Source organism: Carcharodon carcharias, chromosome 6 (assembly GCF_017639515.1).
Source record: "Carcharodon carcharias isolate sCarCar2 chromosome 6, sCarCar2.pri, whole genome shotgun sequence".
NCBI lineage: Eukaryota > Metazoa > Chordata > Chondrichthyes > Lamniformes > Lamnidae > Carcharodon > Carcharodon carcharias.
In genome coordinates this window covers 112179513-112191932 of record NC_054472.1, presented here as the reverse complement: position 1 = coordinate 112191932, position 12420 = coordinate 112179513, and the positions used below count along the sequence as shown (strand labels likewise).

The 12420-nt window shown below is 40.9% G+C and overlaps 1 protein-coding gene across 2 annotated transcripts in view; it reads right to left on the bottom strand.

Annotated features, from left to right (window-relative positions):
* Positions 1 to 12420, bottom strand: part of LOC121279427 (nucleolar protein 4-like) — a 546201-nt gene that overhangs the window by 34987 nt on the left and 498794 nt on the right. For both annotated transcript variants that reach the window (XM_041190669.1, XM_041190670.1), the window contains one exon: positions 4903 to 5025. In XM_041190669.1, the coding sequence (XP_041046603.1) occupies positions 4903 to 5025 (123 nt within the window). The remainder of the gene's footprint in view (positions 1 to 4902; positions 5026 to 12420) is intronic.

Here is a 12420-nt window from a genome sequence, read left to right as displayed (position 1 = left end):
AGGAGGCAGCTGAATACTATTGCTGAAATTGTAAACAAGGAAAGTGGGACACCAGGAAGAGTGTGGGTTCCAGGGTCATGGATGTGTACTGGATGTCTTAATGTTGTAGGTGGACAGGAGGAGATGCCATGGTTCCATGAGGGAACAGGAGGTCTTCAAGGAGGACCCACAGAAGGGATTGGAAGCAGGTGGGCAGGGAGGTCAATTCTGGCATCTGGTCCAAAGAATTGGCAGCTGTGCAACAAGAAGTTTAATGACTTCACATGGGTGGTCAAGGCCAGTGAATACCTTCACATAACACCTCCTGCCCATTGCTCCACCAACCTCTCACACTGCTGAATGCACTCACCCAGTACCAGTCCCTGACATTCAGGACCCACACCTAACATCCAGATACTTACTCTCAAACACTTAATAATGCTGGCAGCCTCATACCCACTTCTTGCTACCTCCAGCTATTTAGTTATGGGAGGCATATCACCCAAACAAAGTACAACACAATCACTGACATTCTTCCCTTGCTCTCTTGAAGGACAGGTAGCACACAACAGAAGGAGCAGAATGGAACCAGAAAGGGACAAGGGCAACTACATTTCCTGAATCCTTTGGAGGAAATTGTTCTCCATATCACACTCCCCGACTTCTCACATTACTGAGAACGTTCAGGTGGGTTCCCTGCCTTATGGCCCATCCCAACTACCAGCTCAGCCTCATGTTGCTACCTGGCATGAGAAAGCTGCAGATAGTGTGACCATGGATTTGTTGCTCTCTTTCCCACCCCACTTCCTCACCTCAACCTTTCCTTTCTAATTTCCTGCTTTTGGACACCTTAGAACTTCCGTCTGCCCAGCCACTGCAGCCCCAGGAGGGGGAAGAGAGAACAACAGCACACCACTGATGAAAAGGCCTTGTCTCTTGATCTAACACTTGGAGCCACCAATTCTGGTGCTGCGCTCACCTCAGAGGCTAGTATAAAGTTGGGAACAGCATATGGTAAGACATCGTACGCAAGTGGGCTTTGGCCAAGCCAGCAGTACAGGATGGTTCGTTTGCCAGCTCACCAGAGGACAAGGTCGCAACTAAGTTCTGCACTTAGATGAGGACCTTGATGGGGCAGCATACAAGAGACTGCTGATGAGGATGCATACCAAGATGTTGGATGCATTGGCTTTCCTCCAAGGCAGCCTCCTATCACCATTAAGGAGCAAGGAGGTTCAGACTCCAAGTTGATAGAGGGTATCACCCAGAACTTCCACGCTGCACAGTCTTTGCTCCATCTCCTTTTCATGCTGCCGACCCAGAGGTATTTCTAGTGCTGCCCCCATACCTTTTGCAGGCTTTGTGTGGTTACCATATCTTCTGCCCACCACTGTGAGGATGAAGCAACACTCTGTAAACCCAAGAACTCACACAAAATCTCCAAAAACATTCCAGAGTGCTTCTTGAAATTTGTAATAGCGACATTATTCAAAATTACTTTACCTTCAAATTGGTGGCTGGCCCTTTAAATAACATTAGTGCCAAGCCCCTACTGCAACTAAATGTTTGATCTTTGGTGAGCATCAAGCAAATTTGTTGAATGGACCAGTGTGGTCCAAATTTGGAAAATAGGTATCACATCAGCCAATAGAGCTGTGCAACATCATGACAGCAGCTGTTCAGGAGCTTCCAATGCACAAAGGGGAATCACATGTGATGCCTCTTCTCAACACAGTACACTGCAAGGGCTGTACTGGAAATGACTGGCAGCTGAGTGTACACCCCCAACAGGGCATTCAGTTTTCATTTCAGTTTCACACTACTGGCACTACACATTTGAATTCTGTGACCAATATGTTTAGGTTGGGCTTTGAGAATTTATCTTGAGCACACCAAAATGGTTTTATGACAGTTGATATACGTTTGTAATGCTTCCATTGCATTGAAATTGATATTCCTTATATTCAATGAGATTTAGGAAGAATAAGACTTTTCAGCATGAATTTTCATTTAGGAGTAGCCTAACTGGAAGTTTGGTGGAGCACAATTTGCATACACTTACTATAATGAGTTAGTCTAATGAGAATTTTTTGAATAAAGCCCAGAAATCAGAAATACCTCTGATTGACAATATGTGCATTTAGGGACTGGAAATAATGTGCTGGTGCAAGATTTAAAGGCCCCTGCAGCAGCTTTAATGACCAGATATTATCATTACCAAAATGACGTTTTGCGAATCCAAAACCTACTGCCAAGAAGCATGCCCTGTGTCTACTACAGATTCAGGATAAAGGTCAATATCTCTTCCTTCTCATTCTATTGTATGAACATTAAGGAGTAGTGTTCCCCCAATCCTAAAATCAGACATATGTAGTGGATCTGGATGCAGCTGATTGGCAAGTGTTGCTCTTGTTCTCATGACAGCATTAGAATAACACAGCAATTTGAATTTCTATGCCAGCAGGGAGTTACCTTGGGACTCCATTTAATATGTTCAAAATTATGCCTAAATAAATTAAATAGGCATTAGAATCAATTTTTGGGCTTCCGCACTCACAGTTTAGTAGGGTCTCTGCATCCTAATATAAAAATTGAATCTAGCAGAATGCCAAGTGAAGTGCACAAATATAATATGCTGGTGATGGGTTTACAGAGCAAACTTTATGTTGCCTTCAATGGAAAGTAATTCAAAATTTGCATAGGCATAGATTGAACTATAATTCCAAAATCCTCGACAACATAAGAATGTGAAAAAATAAAGTTGAGCAAACATATAGCACTGTCTCATGTTTCTCCAGAATGTCTAAAAGCAGCACTTAAAATCAATAACTTTTGGTGTGCAGTGAGAGAAAAATATTTTTAGCAAGCTACTGTATAATTGTTAACCTTGTTAAGAAAAGCATCAGCAGTCTTGTCTGAAGATTGCTTAACCTTGTTTAGATAGTACATTATTCATATGGAATGGTTTCCTTTATTGGGCAAGGTATGGAATACAAAAGCAGGGCATAATGATGGAACTATATAAAATGCTGGTTAGGCCACAGCTGGAATTTTGTGTACAGTTCTGGTCACCACATTACAGAAAGGACATAATTGCTCTGGAGAGAGTGCAGAGGAGATTTACAAGAATGTGGCAGGGCTTGAAAATTGCAGCCAATAGGAGAGATTGGAAAGGCTAGGGTTGTTTTCCTTAAAACGGAGGAGGTTAAGGGGTGACCTAATTGAGTACAAAATTATGAGAGGCCTTGATAGGGTAGACAGGAAAGATTTGTTTCCCCTAGCTGAGGGGTCAGTTACCAGAAGGCATAGATTTAAGGTGATTGGTAGAAAGATTAGAGGGGACATGAGGAAAAAAACTTTTCATCTAGAGGGTGATAGGCATCTGGAATTAACTGCATAAGTTGGTGGTTGAGGCTGAAACCTCAACTTATTTAAAATATACATGGATCTGCATCTGAAGTGCTCGAACCTGCAAGGTTATGGACCAGGTGCTGGAAAATGGAATTAAAATGAGCGGCTAGTTTATTTTTTCTCTTTTTGGCTGGCACAGACATGAAGAGCTGAATGGTTTTATGTAAAGTGACATCTATTTGTAATTTCATGTTTTATGGGATCATGGCATGGGAAAATATTAGCTGTGTTTCTCCCTTATTGGGAAAAGTGGAGAAGTAAGCATGTGGCTAGTTGACTTGGAAACACTGAAATTGACTGACATGCAAGCACAAACAGGCTTAAAGTTCTGTAAGAACAAATGGATAATTGATATATATATATAAATATATATATATAAGGCTGGACTTGAAGCATAGGTGTTGGAATATTCTTGGAGCAAGGCTGGACATGCTCAAGTGGTAGCAAGGCCATGAGAATAATATCACATCAGAAACAAAGCATCAGCTTTGCCAGGTTGTATCTCAGCATCCTATCTAGTACGTTACAATGGTACATTTGATTTTTTTAACATCTTTACCATTTATATTATAACTGTTAATAATACTTCTGTGCTTCGGAACAAAATTCTCCCTCGTCTCTTGATGCTACAGACCAAATTTAATATATTTTACTTACAATATAATAGCTATTTGACATACAGCAAGATCCTACAAGCAGCAATGAGATCAAAGCTGTTAATTTTTTTGGCAGTGTAAGGTAAGGGAATAATGTTAGACCATCAGTAGAATTCCTTTTCAAATAATGCCATAGAAATTTTAGCATATGGGGCCTTAGTTTAATGTCTCATCCAACAGTGCAGAAATCCCTCAGTACTGCAGTAGAGTGTCAATCTAGGTCAATCAAGTCACAATGAGCATTTTAGCCTTTGGAGGAAAAGGTCATAATGTAGTCAATGTATATAATGTACAATTGTGTTCGTAAAACTGTTATAAAACTTAAAACCAAGAGAGTACAGAAGAGGTTTACGAGAATGATTCCAGGCATGAGACACTTCAGTTATGAGGAAAAATTGGAAAAGTTGGGACTATTTTCCTTGGAGAGGAGAAGGCTAAGATGAGACTTGATAGAAGTTTGCAAAATCATGAGGAGTCTGGACAGAGTAGATAGGGAGAAACTGTTCCTGCTTGTAAACAGATTGAGAACCAGAGGGCACAGTTTTGAAGTGTTTTGCAAAAGAAGCAAATGTGAGGTGAGAAAAAACTTTCTCATACACCAAGTAGTTAGGGTTTGGAATGCACTGCCTGGAAGTACGGTGGAGGCAGGTTCAACTGAGGCGTTCAAGAGGGCATTGGATGATTATTTAAATAGAAACAATGTAAAGGGTTACGGGGAAAAGGCAGGGCAATGGCACAAAGTTAAAATGTTCAGAGAGCCAGTGCACACACGATGTGCCGAATGGCCTCCATCTACGCTGTAACAATTCTGTGATCCTGTTATCATAAGACACTCATTTAATTATGATACTAATACCTGTTGCTGTTGACGCACATCCAGGCGCATTCTCTTAGCTGCATTCTTGCTCTCGCTCTCACAAGCTGTGGCCAAGATATTCTCTGCTACTGCAGATGTGAGATGTGAAGGGATGGGACGTGACTGAAGAAAGAAATACAAAAGAAATATTATACCAGCCTTTAAAAAAAGAGATAGCCAAAAACCAATGCAATATCTTTAATGATAGTGTTTCTAAAAAAAACACTATCACAAATCCGTGGCATACCTGACTGCTCCGACATACTGTAAGCCAAAGAAAGAAAATTCAAATTCTAACAATAAAAATATAAATGCACTTAAGAGGCAAAATCTGGTAATGCCACAGAAATCCATCAAAAACTCATTTGTCTTGCTTTTCAGTAGACTGACTTCAGTCCCCTTCATTAGCTTGTGTATTTCTACAGCTAGTGGCATCTTCTGAGTACTGGTGCTGCAAATCAAGTGCCGGGTTACTACTTGTCCATTAAACTCAAATGTCTTGTACCCTCTAAAGTGTATGGAAGCATCCTACTCCATAATAAAATATTTTGGGCACTCAGCAATTCGTCATGGTACGTAATGCTGTATCATTTTTCAGACAATTGTTTATTACAAGCATTGCAGTTATTTTTGCATTCAAATACAAATGTAAGAAAATTAAAATTGCCAAGAAATGCAAAAGGGTCGATTCAAGTAAAAAGCATGAGGGTTAAAATATATCCAAGATGAAATTGCAATTAATATTAATAAAATTGGGTGTGAGACTACTTGGTGAAATATTTCTCATAAACAGTTACTCTCCATGATATCCTCACTATTTTCATTTGATTTCCAGTGTTTTTTCATCTGAAGATTGAGGGCATTAAAATGTATCATCATATTCAAGCTATAAACAATTATAATTTAATTAGACATCATTCATTTTGTTTTCAAAATGCTTTAAAGCAGAGATGGCACAATGTTAACAACTAAGGGTTCAGTCACTTTACATGGCTATACTAGAGCAATTTTGGTAATAAATAGTTTTAAATAATCGGTAGTTGTCATTGTACCATTGATGTGATGTTGTCCATTGGTGCATGGTAAATTCCAATGGTAAATTAGGATGGCAAATGAGAAATTTCTTTCAACAACTGTCTTACCTACCTAATCTTGACTTTAAAAGATTAAAGCCACTCTAGTTTCGTTTCTCCCACCTTGGCAGAAATAATGATACAAAGGTAAACATCATATTGTACCAAAGCACAAAATGCAGAATATGACTGACTTGAAAAGAATAACAAAGCTCAGATTCACAGAACATCATATGAATTTAATTGTGGATGTGATGCTGAGAACAGAGCCTGAGTAAATCCCCAAACTCCCACAGATATTCCAAAATAGCTACATTCAAATTCCCATAAAACAAATCTGAATGGAAATCAGGAAATCTTTCAATTACATGAAGCACAGTGCATAAGTTTAATTAGTACAAATGCATTGGCACAAAGATAAAGGTAGCTTAAACTGAAGAAGTTAATATTTGTACAGAAGGGGGCTTTGACCCTATAAGTGGGATCAGTACTGAATAAGATAAATATCTTCAAGTATCATTGAATCTGAATTTTTCTAAAAGCATTTATATTGACCCAGATCTCCCAATACTGTCCAAGTAGATTGGCGAGATCAAGGTCAAGTACGGTTTTCCCTCTTGTTGGTTCCCTCACCCCTGATGCAGGCCCAGTCTGGCAGTTATGTCCTTCAGGACTCAACCAACTCTGTCAGTAGTGGTACTACCAAGACACGCTTGGTGACTGACATTGAAGTTCCCCATCCAGAATATATCCTGCCGTCCTCAGTGCTTCTTTCAATTTGTATTCAACATGAGAGAATTGTAATGCAACAGCTGAGGGGTGGGAGAGGGGGCGTTGGTGGTAATCAGCAGGAGGTTTCCTTGTTCATGTTTGATCTGATGCTATGACACTTTGTGGGGTCCAGAGTCAATGTTGAAAACTCCCAAAGCAACTCCCTCCTGCAACCTGTCCTGCTGGTGAAACAGACTGTACTCAGGGATGGTGAAGATGGTGTCTGGGTCATTGTCTGTAAGGTATGATATGGGGTGTATGATTATGTCAGGTTCTTGCTTCACTAGTTTGTGAGACAGCTCTCCCAATTTTGGCTCAAGCCCCTAGATGTTAGTAAGGAGAACTTTGCAGGGAGGGTAACTAGGCATGGTGCGCCCATTGTTATTTCTAGTGCCAAGGTCCATGCTGGTGGTCCATCCAGTTTCATTCCTTTTTGATTTTTCTGTAGCCATTTGGTACAACTTAGTGGCTTGCTAGGCCATTTCAGAGGGCAGTTAAGAGTAAACCATATTACTGTGGGTCCGGAATCACATGTAGGCCAGACCAGGTAAGGACAGTAGATTTTCTTCCTTAAAGGACGTTAGTGAACCAGATAGGTTTTTACAGCAATTGTTTCACGGTCACCATTACTGGATGATCTTTTAATTTTAATTCCAGATTTATTAATTAATTGACCTTAAGTTCCACCAGTTACCGTGGTGGGATTTGAACCAGTGTCCCAAGAGCATTAGCTTGGTCCTCTGGACGATTAGTCTGGTGACATTACCACTATGCCACCTCAAATTGTTTAGCAAGTTTACTTTTAAATACAGTTTGAGGTCTTCACAGTATTGCTTCTGCAGTAATCACTTTTAACCCAGGCTCTATGCCTGTGGTTAATAGCATGAGTATCCTGGAGTAAATTCCTGTGCAAGTTCTGGGCATCTAGCCCAAGTCTCCGATGGTAGATTCAGTGTCCTAGGCATCCACAAAACAATTCAGGCAGCGTAATTTTGCCCACTGAAGTTTGAAATTCCTGGGTAAGTATTGTGCATGTGCATACATTGGGGCTTCCTTAGGATCCCGACATGCAACAGTGGCAAATGTTCGCTGGATGGAAGATCTGGGTCGTTGTAATATCCGCAGTGAAATGGCATTGTCAAACATATATTAACATATATATATGTATACACACATATATTTATATATTAATAAATATTAAATTATGAATGCTATGCCCACACACTATCACCTTTGATGTCATTTATGTGTCACACATAAAGGAACAGCTGTAGACTCTACCTTGATTCAACATTATTTAAATATTGCGCCCATGTAGAACCTGTGCATAACAACAGTTTCAAACAATTCTTTAAATTGATTTATATGAAGCAGTATTAGAATACACGAGAAGGCCATCTCCGATAATTTTAGCTTCACTTAAGTTGCTACCACTGAAAAGCTTCCAGATAATCTGCTGAACCACCTTTTGAATTTTTAATGATACCAAAAGAGTTAAAATAATAGTCCAATCTTTCCTAACATTAAAAATGTCACTGGCATTATTATGCCAGCAAGTGGAGCTCTGTACGTACATTTAAGTACATGGAGTCCTGTTCTGTCTGAGCATCAGGTACGTTGATGCTATCTGTTTGAATTGTTCTCAGAAAGGCTACTGATATAAATCATATAAAATATCCAGCACCAGAAGCACTACTAGCACCAGAAGAGAGGAAGCTAACCAGCAGAATAATAATCTACTTCATCATTGCCACATGAGTGAGCGCTGGTGCAGATGGAACTAGCAGTACCAGAGGACAAAGGAAGCAACAACTGATTGCCTCTTCAGAATTTCAAAGCAATGGAGGCCACATATATAGGATGAGGAAGATAGGTTTGCATGGTATCTTACACCTATATTCAAAGAAATAATTCTCCCAGATGAATTGGATGCACAAGCAGGTAGTACATATCTATGAGCTCCAGTGGAACAAAGCTTACATGAACTCTACTCTAGGCTGTACATTTTTGTCAGTCTCCAAGAAGTGAAGTGGACAGAATTGCAATGTTGCTTAAATGACTTCCATTGTGTATTTGGCATAGCTAGAATTCAGTCCATTATACCTAGTAGCAACATGTTGGAGCAGTGCAGTCAACTATACAGGTCAGTGAGGAGATTGTCCTACCATCTGCTTTCATGTTGCTTTCAGTGGACCAGGAGTACATCAGAGTTTTGCTGACATCAATTTGAAGTATGCTCAATCCCACAACAATCTCTTCCCTGTGACTGCAAGAGGCCAATGGTATAAAAGTTGCTCTCATCACTCTGACGACTATTGTTTTGTCTTTTGCAAATTAAGGATAGAGGTTCAATGTATTTGCTGTGTTTATCATAAGTAATGTATGCCAATACTTGTCTTGCTTAGTATTTTAATCAATGTGGGGTGAATTTCATGCTAGTCAGCATAGCGTGACAAACTGCTGCCTAATAGGACTGAAATACCACACATGCAGTAGCACCCAAGGCTTCAGATGTCATCTAGTTATCAAGTATGTACAAACTGCAACCTTCATGACAGCTATTCTAACTGTGAAACTGTAAACAAAAGAACTCCTCTTTTTATGAATCCAGTCGCACTACCTAGAGTCAGTATAGATTATATGTAAATAGATTTTTAGAAAACTATATTAAACTCCATTTAGAATTCTTTGTATGGATATGTGTAATCTGTCATCAGCTTCTCAGTTGTATCCGATTAATAGTTTACTAATGCTTCTGAAAAAAATGGAGGACTTGAGAATGAGGTTAAAATTTGAGGAAAATGAAACTGTTCAAAGACAATTCCTGGCCTTTTTTGTATCAAGTGCCCAGTTTCTCCTTTGACTACAGTCCCGATAAGCAGCATATTGTATCTTGCAACAGAAAGATAAAGAGTTAAACAAGCCAGTTATTGATAACAAAGCCACTATCACACAGTTGCAGATTGTGTGTTTGGAGATCTTTTCAATAATTCCAAGAGTTCAAACACTGGGATTTTCATACAGAATGTTCTGATATAAACAAGGATTGTAGCCTTCAAAGTCAATGCTGCTGAAAAAATCTCTGTAGAATTAAATACTGCTGTCATATTGCAAGGTATTGAGCAGGTCATTTATTGGCAAAAATAGCACTTTAATATTTAATTCTCTACAAATAGATCCTTTAATACATCACAATCCAACTGTATCAAACTCAATCTTAGAATGAACTGTTCTGCATTCAGCATCATACTGTTTCAATAGCTCCAGCTTCATCAACACGTGTTGGGCAATAAATTAAACATTATACTGCAATTATTCTGTTGACATTCCTTCTGGATGTTGAAGTACTTTTTTAGGCACATTTAGTTCGTTCACACAAGCAGATGAAAAATGTTCTTTCTAAATGTTAATCTGTTGCTGACAATGCAGCTTTCTTTTTATTTGTGAATTTTCATTCTAACTTATATTCGATCTTCAGATGTGCTAATTCTTCATTAGGTGAGAGATAAGAGCTGCAAATTAAGCTCAGTAGTGCAATGGAAGCTCAAAGCTCAAAAAATATCAGCCAGAACATTTCCAGCTCAACTGTAAGGGTACAAATACAGGTGTCAGAAGCACGCAGAATAGGTGGATCGCGACATCATTTAGCAGCTAACATTAATTTGATGCCCGATCCGTCGCTTTGGACCTCACAGGTCTGTGAATGCCCTCTTTTAATTACTTCCAGAGGGACACCCTGCTATGCTATTTAGAAGGATCACCACTGATTTTTTAGGTGAGGTACTTTTGACTTTCTTTTGCTGCTGTAGAGTTAGTGAAAATACTGAGGTCAGCGTTGTTGGGGAAGCTTTCTGATGTTTTCAGATTCAGAAAGCACTAGTGATTTGGAGATGAAGCACGGGCAGCAGAGAATGGAAGCTAAGTGCGGAGAGAGGAGGAGGGCTCTCAACTGAAGGCCTGCCCTCAAAGGTCTTCAGGGAGCACATCTCCTACCTCCACCTCAACCAGGAGCAGTCTCTGAGGTGCCTAAGTTTCACCAAGGTGACTGAAATGTTCCACTTCCTGTAACTGGACCCTCAGCCTCATAGCAGGCCAAGGGAAGCATTGCCACTGGCTGTTAAGGTAACACTGGCCCTCAATCTCTACGACAGTGGATCCTTGTGAAAGCAGATGACATTTCCAATATTTCACAGATCATCATACATCGTGGAGGTGACAGAGGCTCTGTAAACAAGGAAGGGGGATTTAATCAGCTTCTCTCTGACCAGAGAAAAGGAGTGAGCATGGGGCTTGCCAGGCTAGCAGGAATTTCAATAGTTCCATTGACTGCAAATACATGATTCTGTGGGCCCCTAATATTAATGGGGAGATATATCCCTACTACAAGGGCTGCCACTCTATGAACATGTAGTCGGTGTGTGAAAATGTCCAGAAGCTCCTGTCGATGAGTGCCCGCTATTCTGGAAGCAACACATTCATCCTGCACCAATCATCCATGCCCACCCTCTTTCAGTCACCTCAACCGTGGTTGACAAGCGATACCTGCTCTACATCTGCTCAGGAGTCCCTTCTGTCACTGATCATGTATGAACAGAGCCATAATGTGACCAGGATCATGATGGATTAAACCATCAGCCACCTGAAACAATGGTCCTGCTGCCTATACTGCTCAGGGGAGCTCTCCAGTGGTCACCGGACTATACCGCTAAGTTTGTGGTGGTCAATCTTCATCCTCCACAACTTTACTCTAATTAGGATGCAGCCATTTGCCTTTGGAGAGCACTTCAGGAGGAGGAAGGGGAGAGAAGGAAGGGAGAAGGCATCCATCGCTCTGAATGGGATGTCCATGAGAGGAGACTCAGTCGTCCCTGGGATCTCATCTTCACATCAGCACTGCACCGCTATTCCCTACTTATCCATTACAGCTTTCTCTTGAACAAAACCCTAAAATAAGGTACATGCAGGCACATTAAAAAAAGCACTACAAAAGAAAGCTAATCCCGTTACAACTTTATCCCAATAACGCACAGAAAACTGAACTATTCACCCTCTGCATTCCTGCCTTGCAGGTGCAGGCCTAGCGGTCCTGTACAGTGCTACTCCATTGGTTGTAACATGGCTATTGGAAGGCTGCTGACTTCCATTAGGTCACAGGAAGTAGGAGCAGGAGTAATGGGGGAGACTGCAAATAACATGGCAGGATGACCTCGAGCAGCTCTGAGCTTTGAGGGCCCGACTTCAGACCGCACTTCTTTGGCATAGGCAGTTGCAATCTGAGAGGCACTGAGGGCTTGGCAGTGGCTGCAGTACAAGCACCAATGCTGTGGTCCTGGGAGAGGACAGCAAGTTCAAGCACCACAGAACACTGCCACTCCCCTGGGTTGGTGCCTTAGCAATCCTAGTAATCTGCTGAAACACAGATTGCTGGATTGCCGTGAGACCCTGAATACCCACTTTGAGAGCTGGTGCCTGCAACCATGATAGCCGCAGTCTGAGCCTGCATGGCACCAAGCTGGGATAACATGACAACAATGGTGTCAGCCTGAGCTTTGATTACAACACTAAGATGTTGGGTGGCTTCTGCCTGTGCTGCAATGGAAGCTGAACATTGGTCATCAGATGCCCCATCATGGCTGTCAGGAGATGGCCACCATTTCCACTCTGTACAGAATGG